The sequence below is a fragment of the Phodopus roborovskii genome, unplaced genomic scaffold, assembly GCF_943737965.1.
Source record: "Phodopus roborovskii unplaced genomic scaffold, PHOROB, whole genome shotgun sequence".
Taxonomy (NCBI): domain Eukaryota; kingdom Metazoa; phylum Chordata; class Mammalia; order Rodentia; family Cricetidae; genus Phodopus; species Phodopus roborovskii.
Genome location: NW_026126448.1, coordinates 7,909,156 through 7,931,679, shown reverse-complemented (window position 1 = coordinate 7,931,679; position 22,524 = coordinate 7,909,156). Strand labels below are relative to the sequence as shown.

Genomic DNA, 22,524 nt, shown 5'->3' with positions numbered 1-22,524 from the left:
AGGTGCAGTGCCCTGGCTTCAGGGCAAAGAAGTTTCCACAGGACTGATGGGACAGCAGTGCCTGCCTTTCTTTCTTCAGCTGTTGCTGCCCAAGCTTTGTAAAGGCCAATACAGGTCACAGGAAACTAGGGAAGGTGAGCATGCAGGCTGGCCTGAGGAGATAGTTCAGTGGCTGAAGTGCTTTCTCTCAAGCATGGGATCTGCATTTGATTCCCAGAACCCAGGTTTTGTTTTGTTTTTTAAAGTTAAAGCAATAACAAAATTCAACACTAAAAAAAACCCCACAGCATTGGCAGGGCACAGGGACTGAGAAGTTGGGCTGTGCCTTTGATATTTATTTAATCCTGGTTCTGCAGTTTTCCGTGTTTCTTCATCTTTAAGAATGGAAAGTGATGTCTACCTTCACATGATTGTTATGAAAATTAAATGAGTTTATTAAAACAATAGGAGCACTTTGCTGATGAATGAAAGAAAGGCAGACAACTCAACAGTTGGGGGTGAAGCTGTCCTGCCTTGGAGACAATCTAACTGGGGTTCCTGACTGAGCCACACAGCCTTGGAAGTTGGTAGATGTACAGTTAGCAGCTCTGCCACTACAGTCCTACCTTGTACATCAGGCTCCCAAGGCCAAACCCACCTCCAGCCTGCTAAAATGTCTTGCTCACTAACCTCCAAAGTCTCTCTGCCCAGGGCTTCAGCCTCTCTGGACCCTCCCTTAGCCACTCCGAACTGTCACCTCCAGTCTCCAGTGCCAAGCTCAAAATTCTACCTGAAATTTCTGCGGGTACCAGGAGCCATGCCATCTACACCAATTCACCTGTAGCCCTGCTACAATTCTTGACACACAGTAGATGGCAAGGTAAGCAGTTAATGTCTAAAAGGAAGTTTCACCTGGTTCCTTGTCCACACTCTCATGCTGCCCTGGCTCTCAATGACCTTTTTGTTCCTTTCTTTTGGCCTCCCTGCCCTGACGACTCTCATCAGTCCTCCCCACACAAACCAGCAGACCATTCTCAAAGCTCAAATCAGACCAAGTCCCTCCTCTCAAACACCCCAAGATACACAACTTGACAGGCCTTCCTCCCACCCACCCCATCCACAGCTTGTCCTCTTCCTATCCCCCCACCCCTCCAGCAAGCCTGCCTCCTTGTACTCTGAGCACCTCCACATCATCACTGTCATATTGCCATGGCACTGTGGAAGAACCAATCAGAGCCTGGAGATGGCTAAGTGGGGAGATCTGCACAATTCTTGTCGAGCATCACCCAATGCTGCCTCCCCCCATCCCAACCCAACAATATACATACCATTCCCTACTCCAGCCTGGCAGCTCCTCACACAGTTAATTAGCACCATGTCACTGAGGACCAGCCTGAGTGGCCAGTGACAGGAGCTGACCCCTGACCCCAGGGCTGGGAAGCAGTCCACATCAAACTCTTACAGCGCGACCCTTTTAGCACGCACAGTAACTCGGGGCACCGCCAGCTGAAGCTCATTAAAGCTGTCTCTTTGGTGCGAGGGCCATTAACCTCACTGCTCAAAACCCACGCCTCCCCTCCCTGCCTCTCCCAGCCCAATTAATGCCCTCTATCCTCCCTCCCTTCCAAGCACCCTCACCCACACCTCAGAGCTCGCCAGGAGCTGGCAGGGCTGCCCTCTTCATTCAGACTGCACAGTCCAAGTGCCAAGAAGGGCCAGTGCCCTGGCAGCCTCTGACATTGGCAAAGCCATGGAGAGGGAGCTCCCTGGGCATCTACCTTGAGATGGGCCTTACACAGGCCTTTCCCTGGGCCGCTCACTGGCCCCTCCCACTGCCCCAGGAGGCTGGCAGCACTGCCCCTCAGCAGAGGTCTCAGGGATCTGCCCAGTAAAGCTAGAACTATTTCTGGCTTCATTGTTACTCAGAGATGTGAGCTGCCCTGTGGGCCAGAGAGAAAAAAAAAAAAATGTTCTTCTTTAAAGGAGAGGCCACCTCAGGAGTCCTAATGCAGAAGAACAGACAAGGGCAACAAAGAGTGGCGAAAGGGAGTTGTTCTCCTAACAGATATACCCTATCTACATATACAGAAGCAGGACACCTAGCTCAAGGCTGTGGCGGATGCCTTACCAACAGTCCTGTTGTCCTTCCAACCAACCAACCAACCACCACCAGACTCCATTGCTGCTAGAGTGAATGCAAGCCTTCTCAATGGTCCTATTTCCTTAGCCTCTCCGTTTTCCATCACTTTCCCACTGATTCATTTACCCACCAGTGTTTTTATCCATCAGTCTGCAAGACTTTACTAAGCAACTACTAAGAGCTAGCTCTGTGCAACACAAACTGCTGCACTAAATCTGAATCAGAGCTCTGATCACACCACTCTTTCATCTTCCAATATCCCCTCTAAACCTTATCTTCGGGGAAGGAAGGACAACCTTTTTTGTTTCTTTTTGTTTATTGAGATAGGGTTTTTCTGTATGGCTTTGGAGCCTGTCCTAGAACTAGCTCTGTAGACCAGGCTGGCCTTGAACTCACAAAGATCCTCCTGCCTCTGCCTCCCAAGGGCTGGGATTAAAGGCGTGCCTCCTCACCACCACCGGCAGGCAAGAATAAACTTTTAACCAGGCACTCAAGGCACTAAGTCTAGCTGTTTACTAAACTACTTGCACAAGCCTAAGCTTGTCTTCTTAATGCGCTTTCAGGTCCTCAGGCTTTCTCTATGTACACATTTTCCCTGCCAAAATACTGCTCTTTTGTTTTTCTACCGAGAAAATGTATTTATCCTTCAATGATCCCAACTCAAGTACTTTTTCCTAATAAATTTTCTGCTGAACTCTCAAGACTTATCATAAGAAAGAACAGCAATTACAGCAGGGTACCCCAAAACCCCAGGCTTCCTTCTCCCCCTGGCCTTTAGGACTGACAAAGGGCACCTCAGGAACACTACAATGTAGATGAAGTAGAAGCTACCTAGACAACTAAGAACAGGAGAACTTCCCTGGTGGCAATCCAGATGTTTCTACCACAATAGTACACCTGGCAAGCAAGCATGCATCTCAGGCTCTGTCCATTCTCAGTATGCTCAGTACCCACTGGGCACTGACAGTTGTGGAATGGGTGAAGGGAACTAATTTGTAGCAAATGGCTGGGACCTTCTACCATTCTGATGTCTCTAGCCCCTACAAATAACACCTTGTCAAAATTAATTAAGTTCTAATAAGGTCATAATGCCACCCAGGTTCATCCTGGCTTCACGCCCTAGAACAACGCTGGTCATCTGTGTTCCTTGGAAGCATCTGCACACATACACACAAAATAAGAGACACAGAAAGATACTTTCTTCTGACAGACACACAGACTAGTAGTTGTTTTCATAATCAGACACATGCTTTCAAGTAAACACGGATGTATTATTGGAAGGCACCCTCTTCTCACAGACATGTACAAGGATGAACACCTTATACTCAGACACAAAGACATACAGCCAAGATGTCACACACAGACACATATTCACAATGACATAACAGAAGTTCACAGAGCTGCTAACTAAGTGGAATTGCAGCCACTCTAGTTTCTCCCAAGCAGAAATCCCCGACTGCTACTCCACCTGTTACCCCAAGTGGTCCTCCCAACCCAAGCACTGCTCAGTGGAGGCTGCTGCTCCTGCGGGGAGTCAATACCCTATGGACGAAGCCATCGGTCAGAAGGACCTAGACTAATTAAAAGCTGGTGAGGTTTAAATAATTCATCTCCTTAACTCCCATTGATCGTCCAGTTTAGTGGCCACAGACTTGAAACAATATTAAACAGCCTCCTCTAGCTCCAGAGGGGGGTGGGTAAGCTGACATATGCCCATATCCCTGAAGGCACTGCCCACTAGGGACTCAGGCAATGGGGACAAGGGGACAATGCTTTGAATCTAAGGCTACCCGTGACTCACCCAAAGCCTATATTCCAGTCTCCTCTTCAAATGTCGAGAGGTCATTTCCAATTGCCCCAATCCATAATCTCCTCAATCTGCCCTCCCTACCCTCCTCCCTCCAGCCCATGGTAAGAATCTTCCATAGGGTTGAGGTACTGAATAAGACATGGAAATCCTCTGATTGCCAGAGGACTGAGGCATGCGGGCAGGGGACTGACAGAGCTGCCAGGGGGATTTGTGGAGGGACTGACCAATGCCGCTGTGGGGCCGGCCTATGTGCTGCAGGCTGAGACCCTTGTTCATGTCTAGTAGTCCATTCTTGGGCCAGCAGCCCATGGCGAAGCTGTAAGCCTGGAAGACAGGAGGCAAGAGTTGTTAACAGAGGCCCTGGCCACTGAGCAAACCCCTCTCACCAAGTCTTCCCCGTCCCCACTTCTTCCCCTCAGGGATTAGAGTCCCTCACCATGTTCCTTCCCCCCACCATAAAGGCTCTCCCCCACCATAAAAAGCCTTTCCTTCTCCACAGTCTTCCTTCTCCTGGGCTTTCTCCTTCAGCCCCCTGACACCCTTCCAGGGGAGGCTCTTCTCTAGAAGTCTGGCTTGCTAAAGTCTTCCCCTCATCAGAGCATGCACCCCTCCACAGATTCCCATCCTAAAACGCCACAGCTGTGCTGGGCTCCCCCTCTTGGTATTACTGGTCACAAAGACTGTTCTCAGGTCGGACCCAGGAGATCAGAGTTTCCAAATTTTATTCCACAGACAGGAAAAATGAAACAAGTATGTGGCCAATAACACGTCTATGGTCAATTTGCTTTAGATTCTGCACAGGTAAGGCTGTGTGCAAGGCTGTGAGTGCCATGTGAGAACTCAATGAAAGAGGAGTAAGGTCACCAGGTCAACTCAAGCATCAGTGAGGGAAGTACAGTGTGTGTGTGTGTGTGTGTGTGTGTGTGTGTGTGTGTGTGTGTGTGTGTGTTCGTTCTGTTGAAGGTCAAGTGCTCACTTATGCATATTCAAAGCGGCCACCCATTGATCTGTACTTAATTGTTTTCCTGGGGCTGGGGAAGGAAGTGCTGGGGGCATCGATCTGCTCAGGTCCCCAGCAGCTCCATGCTCCCTCCATCCTCTATCCCACCATCTGGCCTCCAGCAACTTCCATCTGGGGGGAACAAATGGCAGGAGACAGGATCTGCCTCCCTTCACTGGGGGACAGGACCAGCAGCATCTTCCCTCGCTAGCATGACAGGCCTAATGTCACAGATAAGGAAACTGAGGCCCAGAAGAAAGTGACTTTGAGCTTTGTGGGTAAGACCTCTACAATGTGGCTGAGAAGGATTTCTTCCTTCTTAGCTTGCCAAAAAAGTTCTGGGCTTCTGCCAGTGGGCCTGAAATCAAATTAAACATTTAACTATCCCTATCCTTCACTTCGGAAGTCACTGAACACCAATGGCAGGAAGGTGACAGCATGTGGGCCAGTGGCAATGGGGATGAAACTTGGGTGAGTTGGGTCAGATGACAGAACCAAAATGCCTGCTAGCCATGCTTATAAGCATTACAGTGCCCACTACTTCTGGGCCCAGCAGCTCCCACACAGAGGAAACGACCCAGCACAGGGCCAGAAACAAGATGCGTGTGTATGTGTGTGGTGGTGGTGGGGTGTCAGACAGTATCTGTGCCAGGGCCCAGGGGCTAGGTTGGCAGAGGGCCAGTTCTTTTCTTTCCAGCTTCAGGAACCTGGCCCATGGACACTAGAAGACAAGGAGCCAATGCAGTTTAAAGCTCACTACTTTCCAAAACCATTTTCCTTGACCAGAGGGACCAGCCAAAGCTCTAACTCCAGCCAATCCTTCTCTACCTTTTTCCCAGGTCACAGAAATAGCCACAAATTAGAGGCTGGGTGTGGGACACAAGGATGGGTTTGGGAGAGTGTGTGCTGGCGGAGCCAGGCGAGGGGTAACAAGGGGATGCATGCAGCAAGAGGATTCAGACAGTTGGGGACATAGTCAGTAGGTGGGCACAGCTGGGGGGGGGGGGACGACTGCTGAGCATGGCCAGCTGAGGCTGGAGCGCAGTGGGCCAGAGAGCAGTGGCGGCTGCCTTTCAAGTACTTTAAAATCACTTACAAAGGCCGGATTAAACGATCAGAAATTCCATTTAATAGGACAAATAAAGAAATAACAATCTACTCTATCAGCCTGGAGAAGGTGAGCTGGATGGGATCCCCCACCCCCTTGAAAAAGGAAAAAGGGAAGGAAAGGGGAAAAAAAGAAGGATAATGTGTGTTTACTCAAGCAAAGAAAAAAATATTTAAGTGATGTCGGGGAGAAGATTGCAGTAACTAGTGAAGAATAACATCGTCTACTTTGCTGTCAAATCACACCCGAATTTCAGTAATAGATTCTCGGCTGACACTCAATTCAATTCGAAGGTGATCCTGCTTTATCCCAGCCCATCAAATATTAAACACTTGCATTAGCAGGTGCTGCCGCTTCCCGGCTTAAAGCGGCGGGCGGCAGGGCTGTGGCGGCCCCTCCACTCTGCTTGTGGCTCAGGGACAGGGCATCTTAACGTTATCTGCACGTCATCCTGAGCCTTATCGCAGCTAAGCGGGAAGACCACTTCAGATAACATTAGATGCTTGCCCCATACGTCACCATGATTAGATTATTACTGTAATTGTGACTCCCCAAGATCTTCCCAGGCTAGGATGTGTGGAAGGGGGATGGAGGGCCAGGCTGGACCACAGAAAGCTGGAGACCCAGGCAGGAGAGAAATAGCAGGCAGGGTGCAGCCTGGTCCCGCCTGACAGATGCCTTTCAGGAAGGGCAGTGTAGCTTGTCAGAGCAAGGGTGAGATGAATTGGTGTCTCCGCTGTGGCTGTGGTGTCATGCTGCACAGTTTCATAGTTCTAGATAAGGCAAGATAACCAATTGCTGCTGAGACTCGGCCTCATCCAGCACTTCCTCAGGGGGTATGGGCCAGGAGGAGGGGTGGCATATGCACATGGGTCTGCCAAGCTCCTAATAAGAGGGATTTAATTTTTACAAATGCTGCTTCCAGCGGGGCCTTCACATACCAGCCAAAGTCCAAAATGATATTAAAAACGGTTAATTAAAACTGCTCTCCTTCAGCCTGGGATTCCTCCTGCTGCCCCTGCTGAGAACACTGGTACATCTCCCCCCAGAGCTTAACCTCCTTGACATGGCCACCAGTTTCACCGAAGCGGTATAGGCACAGCACCTCAAATCCACCCCCCCCCAAAGAAAACGAACCAAAACAAAACAAAACAAAACAAAACCCAACTCTGTCATTTTGGAACCTATCAGGCACAGCTAGCAGTCACAGTCACAGGCAACACAGAGACACACGATGCACTTATAGCAATGCAACTTGTGTTCCCATCACTGTATGCTCTGGACCTCACATCTGCTGCCCTATGTGCCTGGACATACCTTGTTATTCCCTTTTGAAGCCTCCCACCTGGAGCAATATATTTCAGGGAGTGGCTGACTATGTAGGTGCTCACATGCTTCAGCCCCTCTCTCCAGTGACTGCCCATCCTGCCATCCTTCTGGAAGAGACTGCATCTGTAAACAACCTTAGCAGAGCTCCTCCAGGAGTCCTGCTCAAGGCAACGCACACAGGTTATGTTGCAAGGACCCTGGTTGGAAAGTCAAGGTTGTCACCTGGCAACCAACCAGAGCAGGAGGTTGAGCCCTGTGCGAGGCTGGAGGAGGCTAGGAAAGCCTCCTGGAAGAGTGTTACTAGAAGGCCTGAGTACAGCCAATAGGGAGCACTTCAGTTCAGGCAAAAGATGCAGCCAAGACAAAGGAGACTGGCAGGAGTTGGGAGAAGCTTCCTCTTCCTGTTCCCTTCCTTCAACCTGTGGGGAAGGAGGAGGGCCCAGAAGCTTCCTGATCTTGACCAGTGTGAGACAGGGATCTGTTTTAAGAGCTCTCTCTAAGCCTTTGTACAAGAGCTGTTTACCAATGACAGCAGTTTCCCCATGGCACCTCTCAGTCATCAAGGCCCACATAGCCAGCTGTGCAGTTAGCACCTAACTCTTGGGGTTCCCAGGCAGCCAGAGGGTGGAGCCTGTGGAAGGATGACTACTAAGGAGAGGAAGATGACTTCTAAGTTCTGTCCATGACAGGCACTCAAATGCTGAGCCAGGAGGACAGGTGGAGCTGGATTGAAAGATGCTGTACCCACTGAACCAACCCACCCTACCCCGTCAGGCAGGCACGCACACTTCCCTTCCCCTGGGCCGCTGTAATTTCCATGCGCAGGGAAGCAGGTGCCGAGCTGCTCCCGGCTGGCTTTCCCCTCTTGTGGCTCTGCCCGCCTTGGCTGCTGCCCCATTAGCTTAGTGGCCAGCCATCTGCGACGGGCCTGCTGCACAGCCCTGCTGTAGGCGCGGCGGGTGGCCCCCTGTGTAACAGGGAGCTTTGCCATTAGCGCCTTTAATATTCTGACACCTCAGCACAGCCTGCTATTACATGCAAACGCTGATCGCCCTGTGAAATTACATTGCTGGGCCCGCGAAATGGAATCGTGTATAATCAGCCTCCTCCATGCACTGTCAGTCCCATCACAAACACGGCGCCCGGCGGCTTACGGGGGCTTAGCAGCTGCGACAAGTGTATTGGGTTTAATAGATGAAGTAGCCCTCAACGGCAGCAGCATCAGATCCTTCAAAGAGGACAGAAGAGGCATCAACAGCTGCTCTGGTGTCCCTGCCCACCCATACGCTACCTGACAGCGGGTGGACAGGGCAGGAAGGGGGCTGGATAAAAGGCTAGAACCTAGCTTAGACTGCAGACAAAAGTAGACTACTCAGTAACTTCCAGAACACCATGTACCAACATATTGGTTCTCTGCTGACAAGGAGAGGAGCAGGTCTTTGACACACACTTCTGGATGACTTTGTCACTCTGCAGACCCAAGACTGGTGAGTCCTTTCCCAAGACTAGAGACCAAATCCAGCCTGCCACTATCTTAATGCCTACCAGAGAGGAAGGTGTAGGTGCGGTTCTTCAGTATGGAAGTTGCACTACCTAAATGATCAACACGTCTTCTTTATTTGAGGCACTGAAACAGGAAACATACATGCTAGTCAGGTATTCTTCCACTCCGATACATTGCTGGTCTTAAGCAGCATTGAGCCGGTGAGCTGAGTATCCAGGCCACAAGTAAACACAGACTTGGTATGTGCCATGTATACTTGGGCATACGCAGTAGCCTATGCTCTCCAGAAAGGCAGTTCATTCAGAGCTTAAATCTGCACGCAACTCCTAGGTCTGCAAGCTAGTACTATAACCTTGAGTGACTTCCTAATTTTTCTGAACCACAGTTATCTGTTAACTACAAAAGAGATGTTAACAATTTCTTCTGTGTGTACCTGTGGCCACCCAGGCACACTTACTTTCATAGTCACCTCCAGATACTTGTGGTGTCATCACCCTAAGTGTACACCACCTTTAAGAATACTACTCTCATCTTTTATAGGTTCAGCCTAACAACCAACTGGAAAATTATGTATTTCAAAGACAGTCACATTACTCCCTATTCCATCATCAAAAGTTTATGTCTCCTTCTCTTCCCTGGAAACACGATGGTTTTTTTTTTTTTTTTTTTTTTTTTTTGACTATTCCCACTGTAGTACAGAAATGTTGTTACTTACTACAAAGCTACTGCAGAAATGCTTAGGGAAATTCCACCCCAGTTGCTGGAATACTGGTCCAGGCCCTGAACTGTTACCAAGTACTGAGACTGTCCTAGGTCAGCCAAACAGCGAGGAAGTTCGGAACAACCCTTAGAGAGGCCACACAGAGAAGCCATGAGACTGAATAAAAAGGGAGGTGCCAGATCAGAGCTAGACCGTAGGCACATGAGAGCATGTGCTTCCATAGAACTGAACTTTCCAGAATTTGTTGTTAGGGTCATTAAATTTGGGGATGATTAGAAGTGGGGTATAACTGGAAATACAGTACCTACTCTTTTCTGGATATACTCTGCAGGTATCTTCAAATTCTTCTTTCCTGTAGCTTCTAGACTATTTCTCCCCCTGTGGGACTTTATTCCAAATGATCACCACTTTGGATAGCATCAATATCTATAGAATAACACAGTATAGAAAAATTGCCTCTCAATTTATTGACTCCTAGTTCTCATTAATGACCTTCTATAATGAGCTACTTTTGCCTCCTTCCATCGTTCCTCACAGCCATATCCTGGGCCTCATCATCACCAGAACTGCTTCCTTCCTGAACGCTCATCTTGACAGATGCCCCGATCTCTGATGCCTATAGCTTTTGTAATCTTTCTCCCCCCCCCCCTCCGCTTTTGCCTCCATTCCACCCACAGTCTCTCCATCCCTTCTGGCCTCAATCCCTTTTCTAGCAGGCCTGGTAACTTGACTCTACTATTTCAACTACCCATTTCCCAATCTTCAACTCCCCTAACCACCTGTCTTACACACATTTCCTGAAAATGCCCAACAACTGTGTTTTGCTCCATTGCTCTTGAGGAATGTAGGAAGAGATCACCATGGATCCAAGATCACCATCTTTGCACACACACTATAGCATCCCAAACACCCTTTCCTGTTTTCACAAAAATAACCAAAGTCACTGGCAGAATTCCTTCAAGTATATGCTCTACATTTAAAAAGGGGCTGGCTGGTACTTGCCACCTGCCCCTTTACCTCTAGATCTTCTTCTCTACAGCTCATCCCACACAAGCTTTACTCGTCAACACTTCCCACCTCCTCAGGTTCTTGCTCCACTCTTTCTAAATCTGCAGGTTCAAATAACAGTCGAGAGTATGAGGGGAGCCTATTGGAAAGAAGGGGTCCAGAGGGAGTGAAATGGGGATGAGAGATGGTAATGGGGAAATATGGCCAACATATGTATATATATATATATATATATGTATAAAACTGTCAATGACTTTGTTTTCAATAAAAAAGGAAGAGAATTTTCAACCTAATCATTTATTAGCTTCTTTCCCTTCGCACTGAAGCATTTGCTTAAATCTCTACCATATTCACAAAACTCTGAGCCCCATTTTCCTCTTTGAAAGATGGTAACAGCTTCAATTCTATAGAGCTTCTGTGAGGATTGAGTTAGTATATAAGGTGTTTAAATCACACTAGGATCCTTAAAAACCATACTTTTTTTTTCTTAATGCTCCCTATCTCTATTTATCTATAGCCCATCTGGTAACAACCAAACTTCTCAAAATTGTCTCCCCTCACCTCCACGTATCTCCCCACCACTCCCAAACTCCCCACAATTGTTTTCCATTGCTGTCACGTCACTTAGCTCCTTAGGTCAACACTCCTCACCCCACTGCCCTGCAGGTTCCTTGCTGTCTTCAGCACTCTGTAGCCTACTCCATCTTTGGAACCGTTTGCCCCCTGCTTTCTTCGACATTCAGCTCTCTGTTTCCCTAGCTCTGCCATGGTCCTCACAATCCTGCAGAGGCCTCTGCAGCTGGCCATCTAATATATGACATTCTGTTCTCCTTTCCTAGTTTTTCCTAGTTGCTATCACTCTCCTTCTGGTGATTTCCTCAACTCCTTTGTCTTCAACCTGTCTACCTTCTACATTTGTATTTCTTATTGCTATCTAAATGCCAAACACTCTTTACTTACTTAGTCTTTCCATGTGGACTTCATACACGCACTTGATTCTCACTATGTTTAGAACACAGCTCAGGCTGGAGAGATGGCTCAGTGGTTAAGAGCACTGGCTGCTCTTTCAGAAGTCCTGAGTTCAATTCCTAGCAACCACATGGTGGCTCACAACCATCTATAATAGGATCTGATGTTCACTTCTGGCCTGCAGGTATACATGCAGAGCTTTCATATATAAAAATATAAATAAATAAAATTAAAAAAAAAAACACAGCTGTTCCTTCCTTCTCCTGGGTTCTTAGAACCCAGTGTAGGCCACCACTATCACCAAACTGGTCTGCTAAGCCAGAAATGTAGTGTCAGCCTGGATCCCATTATCTTCTTTACTGCCACCAAGTCCTATGACTGTTTGTATGTGAAAAAAACTCCTACCTCTCTTCTCCTTTCCTGAACTCTTCAGCTATGGGGAGCCCCATTCTATTCACTGGGCTTAGCAGAAGCTTGGCCAGCATGCCTACCTGCAGTGGCAATAGGATGGGCTCTTGTGTCAGGAGACAGCAAATCAATCTCCCCAAGCCCAGCTGGATGCTCTGCTGATGCAGTGTGCTCTCTGGCTACCAACACATGCCAGAGACCTTGCAGATGCCTCTACCTTTGCCCATCAACAGGACTTAAGTAGAATAATTAGCTTCTCCATGCACTTGACCTTACACTGCCCACACCAGGACAACTGCCTCCTATGTGCTAGGTCACCACCACAGCAAAAGCAAGGGTTGTGTACCAAAGGTCTACGTTCCACAGCATTTGGTACTGGAGGTCCAAGGAAGGAAAGACAGATGCCAGCTCAGTTTGATACCATTAGGGTCCTGAGTACTTTCAAATGGAGTAACTTGCTGAGTCAGAGGGGACTTGGGGACACCAAGGTTTATAGGAAGGGGACAAGTTGAGAAGCTCCTGAGCTATGCAGCCTGGGACCCTGCAGAGGAGGCTAGCCAGTCCAGAGCTGCCTGTGCACTGTCATTGTCTAAGGCAAACAGGTCAGTAGGAGCCACCTGCCTGAAGTGAGAGCTACATTGTGAGTTTTCTTTGTTTTCATTACAATTTCCTCTCTCACTGCTTCTTTTTTAGCTAGCCCTTTCCTCCCTGGGGTGCTGGGGATTGAATGAAACACCACCCCCGGCTCCAATAAGTGTATTTCAATTACATCTGTCACTGTATAACGATATAATGATATATCATGTGATATTAAATCCATGGTAATCATATCAGGGATTTTTTTTAATCGTGCACTAATCACATTATTACATCTCTATAATTAACAACAGGAGGTATGGAAATCCAGTTAAGGCAGTAGGCTCAATGTAGTTCCCCCCCACCCCCATCTTAGTTACCTCCAGATTAGGGGCCAGATTAGGAGATGGGGACTGCAGGACATTAACAAGCTGAGCCATTCTTCACCTCCCAGTGCCACTGACATGGGCAGAACCTTCAGCATCCTGGGCTGACAGAGATAATCCAGACTGAAATCAGGATGTCCAGCTTGTAGCTACTCAAGAAAGAGGCCACACAGAGAGGCACAGCATACGGCTCAGCTGAGCCTTCTACCTGAATGTACCCATCACCATGGAGAGGGGTGGGACATTTCCTTCCAACTAGCAAGGCCCTCTAAGGTGCTTGGAAGGCCCAGGGCAAGTCTCTGCGCCTGCCCCCCTCCCCCACAATTCCATCTGTTTCTGCTGCACACAATTCCCTCTGACCTGGCCTCTGAGAGCTCTAATATCACTGGGTCCAGCAACTGTGAGTCTCTGCCTCTTGGTCTCATCAGCCCTGAGGACAACAGAGCAAACGCAATTCTCCCTGGGGCCATTCCTTTCCAGCTCTCTTTCTCTGAAGACTTGCCCTTCATATTACATGACAAGTGGGTTTTTGATAACCACTAGATTGTTCTCATATCCCCTAAACAGTCTAAGTTCTTACTCTTCCCCACCCAAGCCTAGATGGAGAGAGGAAGGGCTGGAGACTGAGCTTGAACTATGTCAAATGACCGACCCTGCCTTTCCCACCCCCTTCCCTAATGCTGATCTGTTAGGGCTAATCCCCTCAGGGGTGTCAGAACCAGTCTGCAAAGCAGAATTCTGTGTTTCAAGTCCAAAGCTTTGAACCTGGCATGTAACTAGTCCTCAGTGAGGGGCAGGCATTTTGCTAAGTTTGACTCTCAGAAGTTGGACAAGCCTGAAGATAAAAGAGAAAAATCATGTCCTTTTTCCTAATAAAAAGGAGACACTAATAGCAGTCAGCACTTAGGCAAAGCACTTTAAGTTTCTAAAGTGCTTTCCAAATTAAAATATAATCCTTTATTGAGCATGTGCCACCACCATCTGCCCACCCTTCACACACAGTGCACACCTTCACTTTCTTCCTCCATAGGAAAACAGAGAAGGGCTGCAAAATATTCATCCCATATCATCCTCCCTCTCTTCTGGACTGCTAACATAGTGTTTTGTTTGTTTGTTTAGTTTTAGCAAATACTCTGTACTAAGCTCTGTACTGGAGATATCTAAGTCCAGCGTACCAATCCAGTGTCCTCAGAGAGCCACGAGGCAAAAGAAAAGTAGTTTTTTGTGGTTTTTTTTTTTTTTGTTTTTTTGTTTTTTTTTTTTTTTTTTTTTTGACAGGGTTTCTCTGTGTTTTTGGAGCCTGTCCTGAAAGTAGCTCTTGCAGACCAGGCTGGTCTTGAACTCACAGATATCCCTCTGCCTCCTGAGTGCTGGGATTAAAGGTGTGCACCACCACCACCCAACAAGAAAAGATACTTAAACATACTTGCAAAACAACACAGTGATGGCCAACATCCTCCAAGAACTTTGGTGAAGAAATGAAACCTAGAGAGACATTACAAAGAAGGAAGCAGATGGCCTTCACTAGGATAGGCTGGGTACCACACAGGTAAAGAGTTCATTCGTTCTAATGGGAGACAAGAAAGTCCTGAGCAGCTGATTACAGATACAGCTGGGATTGGTTAAGATTGCTCAGAAAGAAGGCAAGCCTGTGGAGTCAGATGAGGCCTCCAGAGCTGGGGCCCAAAGAACCTCCTCTCTGACACAAATCTACCATCCTAGCCACTATATCTCCCTTGTCAAATCAGTTTGTCCTCAACCCAGGTTTAATAGAATGGAAGGATCTAGGCTTCACAAACATACTGACCCAATGTCAGTATCTTTTGAGAGTCTATACCTGCCAAGTTATATGCATACATACAGCAACAAAAGATGGCTCCAATCTCTGAGAGATTTTAACTAAAAAGCAACACAAGTGATCATTAATTTGAAGCTATAGTAAGAGCTTCACTGTTGTGATGGATGAGGTCAGGAACAGCATGCCCCACACAGACTGCAGACTGAGTAGTAGATGTGTAAGGGAACACTGAGCCAAAGACCCTGGGAAGAGGCTAGAGACCAAGTAGCAGAAAATTCAAGTTGGACTCTTATGGTTGCAAAGGTAAAAAGACTGAGCTGGGGATGTAGCTCAGTTGGTAGAGTACTAGCTTAGCTTGTATGAGGCCCTGGGTTCAAACTCCAGCACTGCCTAAGTTGGGTACAGTGGTGCACAAATGTATCTCAGCACTCAGGAGAAGCAGAAATTCAAGAGCATCGTCTGTTACACACTCCATGAGACCTTCTGTACAGGTGTATGTGTGTGTGGGTGCAGGACATGCATGGAGACGAGTCACTGGTAAGGGTGCCTGCTGCCAAGCCTGATGACATGAACTTGATCCTCAGGACCCATAGATGGAAAGGACGAAGATTCCCAAAGCTGTCCTTGACTTCCACAAGTGCACCATGACATGTGCCCACTCTACCAAAATTTTTCTAAAGATGAAGACTGAAAGGAGGGAAAGGGGAGGGGAGGAGAATCTCTTGTAACTCTAGCCACTCAGGATGCTAGAGCAGAATGCTGGAGTCTGAGGCCAGTCTAGGCAAGACAGCAAGACTAGCTCAAAAATAAAAACTAAGAACAAGCAAGAGGGCACAAAGTGGTCTGGAGAGGTAGCTCAGTCACTGAACACTGCTTAGTATGCACAAAGCCCTGGGTTGGATCCTTAGCACTGTTTCTAAAAACAAAATAAAACCCCCTACTGGACATGAACAGAAAAATCACTTCAGGAAATGGCAGCTTCAGTTTCAGGGCCTTAGTGTGCCCCCCCCCAAACAAAACAAAACAAAACAAACAAACAAAAAACTCTAAGGGCCTTAATTACTGACGCCTTCTGTAATTACTACTTACCTCACTTCCTAATCTCTTTTGTCCCTACTCATCAGAATCCTTCTAGAATGTCCAACCAAAACCTTCAAACAGCACTTTGGCTTAGCACATACCATACACAGTTTGGTACTCTGATTTGGTTGGTCTAGAGTCTATCTTGTCACTCCTCGATCTCTGACTGCTATTTTAGAGGCAGGACATAAACTCTACCTACAGGCCCCAGCGACAGGCAGGCACTGTTCTAGTCTAAGTCTAGGTCCCTTCCCTCTGCCCACAGCCTGAGAACTCCACTGGCCTCCCCACTTGAAAAGGGTGCTAAAAGCAATGATGTCTCCAAGTGCGATGGGAGATATTTGTGTCTGCTTTACCCTTGGCTTTTTGCTCCGGTTCAGGTAGGAGCGGGGTGGGCTGGCTGGCAGATCTGAGAGCGCGGCACGCCCCAGCGGGCAGGGCACACAGCGCGGAGGAAGGCGCGAGTCAGTCTGGAGTGCTCCCCATTTATCAAGCTCACGCAGGCCGCCAGCCGAGCGAGTCTTTCTATCATTACACCTCTCAAAATCCGATTCATACCACTAATCCTGCCTTCATTCTCCCAGATTAATAACATCTCTTTCAACCTTCACAGTGTGATAAATAGACAAAGAGAGAACAAAAGGAGAGACAGAAGAGAGAGAAAGAGCTGGAGCAAGTCCCCATAATAGAGAGAGCCGAGAAAGAGGAGAGGGAAAAAAGGAGAGAGAGCGTGAGCAGGCAGCAGCTAGAAACTGCAGCTACCTCAGAGAGCCGCTCTGAGGAGAGCTGGCGGCTGCACCCCGCTATGCTCTGCTCTATCCCCAAAGAGAAAGAAAGGCTCGTTAACAGCTCCTTCCTGCCTGCACTTTTGTTCAAATCCTTTCCTTCCCTTCCAATCCTGCTTTAGGTCAAATTCTAGTGAAAATGAGTCTCCTGGCTTCCTGGTCTCCTCCTAGCCTCCCAAAGAGGCCTAGAGAACCAGCCTGGCCCTTTCAGAGGCTGAGTCTGGGTATATGATGGGTCAGGCAAAGGGAGAGCAAGTTTGCCCTAAGTTTCACCCTTATTCCGAAGCTCTACCCTGCTATCTTGGCATAAAGAGAAAGGGTCAAGAGGAAGGGAGGCCTGGGGTCTAATTCTTAAGGCACTGTCCCATACATCCTGACATCTTAAGGCTCCAGGTGGCCCAAATGCAAGGCCCTTAGCAGCCCAGCCAGATGGTAGATGTAGATGGCCTTCAGGCCACACCTCCAAATTGTGGAGAAGCGTGTCAGGGACAACTCACTGGGCCCCAGTCCTATAATGCAATCTCTCTCTGTCCCTTCTTCTCCATCAGGAGAAGCTTAGACATGCATTTTCCCACAGGATACTCCCTTTTCTCTGCATAGACCCCACTGAAGGGTCCTCTCCTGGGATGTCACTCAAGTTCTTGGAGGGTAATACAACCACTTCCTCTTATGGGCTCTGAAGGACAGACAACACAATACTGGTTCATCATCTTGTAGTGGTAACGTTTCCTTCATTCAGGGGTGAGGTGGAGGGTTGGAGGTATTGTCTCAATTGCTGTATTTCTAGGTTCAAATTGCCCTAAGCATTTCAATTCTTTCTTTGCTTTGCCCAAACTAGCTTTAGTCTCATATGGCCGGAGCTGCCTTCTGGACTGCACAGTATTCCTAGGCTGCTGGCTGGCCTAGCTTAGAGCCAAGAGCAGACGCACACCACACCAGGAAGATCCGGGGGCACTATGCATCCATCACCCTCACAACCCATCAAAATTGGAGGGTGGCAGCCAGCTCTTCAGATCATGGCAGATCTCAGTACACTCCCGGCTATTAAGGAGTAGAGTAGGGGGTGATGCATGCAGAATGGAGCCCTTCCCCTACCCTGCCCAACCCAACCTTATAGAAGGAACCTTCTACAACACTCAAGGCTTCTCCGAAGACAGAGAACCTGGTAGTAGGCTAGAATGCCCTGAGGCAGACTATTGGTAGAAAGCTGGTGGTTGGTCTATAGTCCTATATAGGGATTTTCTTCTGTCTGTCTATCTATCTATTTGGTTTCTTGAGACAGGGTTTCTCTGTAGCTTTGGAGCCTGTCCTGGAACTCACTCTGTAGAATGGGCAGGCCAGCCTTGAATCCACAGAGATCTGCCTCTCCTGCCTCTGCCTTCCAATGGCTGGGATTAAAGGTGTGCGCCACCACCACCTGGCTATATAGGGAATTTCTTAAAATCCTTCAGTAAGCTCCCTCTCCCTTCTCCCTGATGCTGCCACTCAAACACAACTCTCCTTTAGGACTGAAACGGCTGCTGTCCACATGTACCATTCATTCCTGGGGGCCCCATGTAGTCCCAATTCGCCAATTTTTCCAGTTACACTTTCACTTGAAATAACTCCAAACCAAACAAACAAAAAAACCCAGCTTCACAGGACCTAGAAAGAAGCCCTAAGGGGGGGAATGGTGAAAAGAACAGATGGAGGATGGTGATCCCTACACACACACACACAACATACAACACACACACACAACATACAACACACACACAAACACACACACACACAAACACACACAAACACATACACACAAACACACACACACACACACAAACACACATACACACACACACACACATCCCATTAGCCTTCCCATAGCCTCAGAGGACTCCTCACACTTCTCTTCCAGGTCCTGGTTCAGACACCTGCAAAGGAGTGTGTCAGGATGATAGTGACCAATGTTCTCCAATGGGATCAAATGTCCCAAGGAGCTGGAAGAAGGGTCTGAGGAGAAACAGCAAGGAGGAAAGAATACAGTGCTGGTGATGGAGATGAGTCCTCTCTACAACCAATTTAGCCCACTGGTGCCCTGGCTTTCAACTGGCCACATGGGGCCTATACTTCCTTCAAACACAAGGTCATAGCACAGTTCCAGAAACATGGCCCTAGGCCCTCCCTGCCTGCCTCCCTCTCTTCCCTCCCTGAGTGTCTGAACTGTCATCTGTCTGTAGTTAAAGTTCTCATCCACTGAGTAACTAACTGAGTGGCTTCTCTGAGCTTGGGAAGGTCCTCCATCTCCTACAGCCCCATCTCTGACAGGTGGACAGACCAAGGCTCTAAGAAAGAAAAATCACTTCAGTCACCTTATCCTCTGCTTCTATTGCCAATCTTTGCCCCATGCTGCTTTCTCCAAGTCCCCTAGCTTCTTTGAGCCCTCCTTCCAAGGTGAGTCATCTAAGTCTGAAGGATGAGACCCACCTCCTAAGGTGGCTTTGCTCTTCCACAGAGAAAAGACGCTAGATGCCAGGACATGATCTGCTGGGATCAAAGGCTGTCAGTCTGACACAGAGGGGCCCTGGGAGGTAAGAAACCAAGCCTGAATGTATTTTCTCCTTGCTCCCTCATCTCTTGTTCTAGAACTGACTCCTCCAGGCAGCCAGTGACACAGACCAGGGAAGGAGAAGTTGGGTCCTAATGTGTGAAAAGCTCCAGCAAAGCAAAATCATTTACTCTTTGGTGCGATTGCTCAGCAGAGCTAATAAATCTTGCATGAGCAGGGCCAATTCTAATTTCCTAATATGAAAAGGCATTTGGATTGAGAGAGAGGGGGAGATAAAAGTGATTGAATCTCCAATAGTCCAGGGTACTGACAAGAGACATCCTGCTCAGCCCTGAGAGAAGGATGGCAGCACCCGCCTGCTGCATACACCCATCTGCTCTGCCCCCCTCTTGGCGCGATACATCTCAGTCTCTTCTATTGACAGGACGTGGCTTTAAACACAGTTACACAAGTTATCATTTCTGCCTTCTGATCAATCTGAATTTTCAGGACAATTACCCTCTTAATCAATGATTGCTATCAGCAGCCCTGCGCCTGGACGGATTTCTCAGCAAGGTAATCATGCCGCCAGGCTGGACGGCGTGTGCATAGGCAATGAAGCTCCGGGTGGGGTCTCCTCCCTCCTTCTTGAGCCCCTATATCCCAGCATCACTGCCGGCATCGAGGACAAGGACGGCAAAGTGTGAAGGCCACTTCAAGGAGTGGTGGGAGAAGAAAGGGGAGGGGGCCGAGCCACTCAGTCAGCTTTCTAAACCATCTGATTATGGAATAAACCTATTAAAACCCTAGATTTACTGCCCACCACCCTGATACATCTTCACATGCCCTCCTGCCATCATTCATACCTCCTAATTAGCCTAATAAAGCCTTATTCTAATTATAGGCTCAAACTATTAGGGTGAGTAAGTACAAAGAAAAGAGAAATATTGGCTTTACTAATCTCTCAGATGCTTCCATGGATCTGCCTTGCACTGGCTACTTACTATCTGGGGTGGCCAGGACAGCCTCTTCTCCTCCTTCGAAACCTGGACATCCAGAGCTATCATAAAGTAAGTCTGGCCTTGAGCCAGAAAGCTACCCAACCCAATTCTGCCCTTCCTGGGTTCTCCCACAAATCCAACCCTCTGTGCATAAAATAATCAAGAACCCCTCAGAAGAGGGAAGGAGAAGGAGCAGGGAAATCCATTGTCCAGCTAAACAGAAGCCATATCTGCCACACTGGGGACAATTCAGAGGATGTTCTCACATCACCCATTGTTGAGCAAGAGGCCAACAGTACAATAGAAATTACTTGATGTAGGACCCTGATGAGTCCAGCTGAGCGCTAGCACTGGCCCATGTGCCATTATATAATTTGCTACTGTACCCTGAGGGGAGAAGAGAATTAAAATGTACTTTTTCCTTTTTCCCAAGAGATTACAGGACTATGCCACCAGCTCTGGTATTGGATGTATGTTTTTATTCATTGGCATTCACTAAGTGCTACCCATGAGATAAGAAGATACAGTAGTGACAATCTAGAAGTGATTTCTACTCTCACGGACTTCACAGTCTACAGGTAGAAAGAGAGGGAAAGTATGAGAGAGACAGAGAGAGAGAGAGAGAGAGAGAGAGAGAGAGAGAGAGAGAGAGAGAGAGAGAGATGGACAGAGTAACAAAGTCACCTTGAACATAAATATTCATAGAAAAATTATTTACAGCAGCCAAAGGGTAGGAAAGACCCAAATGTCCAATAATGAATGAATGAATGAATAAAATGTAGGCTAATTATAATGGCATGGGCCTGTAATCCTCACATTCAGAAGGCTGAAGCAGGAGGATAACTACAAATATGGCTTACATAGTGGTTTCCAGGCTAGCCTGGGCTATAGATAGAGAACCTGCCTCAGAATAAATAAATAGGGGCTGAAGAAGTGGCTCAACGGTTAAGAGCACTTGCTGCTCTTGCAAAGGACCAAAGTTTGGTTCTCAGCACTCAAACCAGGTAACTCGAAACTGCCTCTAACTCTAGTTCCAGGGGATCTGACACCTTCTTCTGGCTTCTGTATCTGCACACACATGATGCACATACAGACAAGCAAAAACACATACACATAATAAAATAGAAAGGAAGGAAGGAAAGGAGGGAAGGAAGGAAATGCACCATATTTATACAGTGGAGTAATTATCTGCAGTAAAAAGAAACAGACTGATTGATGCATTGTGAAACATTGATGAACCTTCAAAATTATGCTAAGTGAAAAAAGCTCATATAAGGCCACACACATGAATCTTGTAGAATTTTAGGTTTGCTCAAGGATAAGATGTTTGAGGGAGGGGGTTGGAAATGACTGCTAGTAAAATTTCTTTTAAGGAGAACAAAAATATTTTCAATTTAAGAGTAATGATTGGCAATACAACTCTGCAAATACAAAAAAATACAAATTATATATCTTAAATAGGTGAATTATATAGTCTATGAGTTACACCACAATAAAGCTACTCTTTAAAATGTATACTGGGGGTGGGGTGGGCCTGGAGCAATGACTCAGTGGTTAACAGCATTGGCTGCTCTTCCTGAAGACCCAGGGTCTTGGAGGATAAACAGAAATTTACTGGACAGGTATACAGCAAAGGTCTCTCCAGGCAAATGAAACAGATGTAAACTTGAGGCTTGAATTCACAGCACAGAGGCAACCCTAGTGTAGTTGGAAGGTATACTGAAGGGTCTTCAAGGTCAGGCTAGAAAATTTACAGTTCATTTAGTAGACATGCACATCACATGTTTGGATGCATGTAGAAGCTGCCCAAGGTTGACGCTGGTGTATCTTATTCATATGAAGAGCAACTGATAAGGAAAGTATCTCTGGCCAGCTTACTCTGGGAATTCCATCTCTACCCTCCAAGGACTGGAAATTACAAGTGAATTACCAGGCCCAGATAGAATTTATGTGGGTTCTAGGAACCCAAACTCTAGTCTTCAGGCTTGCAGCCAGTGCTTTAACCACTGAATCATCTCTCCAGTTCCTTAGAATTAATTCTTAATAACTACTGAGAGCTAGGATTTTGTCTATTCCACTCATATTTTCTCAGTGCTTGGTAGAGTGCCTAACCCAGTAGCTGCTTAATAGTAAGTATGTATGTATGACCGACCAACTGACTATACTGTACTCCATCTCATTTGGGAGACATACTCGACACCTTCCATGAGCCCTGGCTCTCTAGTTATACAGTATGAGCTCTTCAATGTGAGGTCCCTGTTTGAGTTCTGACTTCTGGCCGCTGCTGACCTCATACAGGCTGCTTGGCACAGGGCTGATGCTCTAGCTAGTTACATCCTTTTTCTGCTCTAGGGGATCTCCTTAAGGCTCAAACTACAAAACATCACTGTGGCAGAAG

The 22,524-nt window shown here is 47.5% G+C and overlaps 1 protein-coding gene across 5 annotated transcripts in view; it reads right to left on the bottom strand.

Annotated features, from left to right (window-relative positions):
- Eri3 (ERI1 exoribonuclease family member 3) overlaps positions 1-22,524 on the bottom strand; it is a 123,875-nt gene that overhangs the window by 23,720 nt on the left and 77,631 nt on the right. For 4 of the 5 annotated variants that reach the window (XM_051188584.1, XM_051188586.1, XM_051188582.1 and 1 more), the window contains one exon: positions 4,154-4,253. The exons of the other annotated variant lie outside the window; for it this stretch is intronic. In XM_051188584.1, the coding sequence (XP_051044541.1) occupies positions 4,154-4,253 (100 nt within the window). The remainder of the gene's footprint in view (positions 1-4,153; positions 4,254-22,524) is intronic. 5 annotated transcript variants of the gene reach the window in all.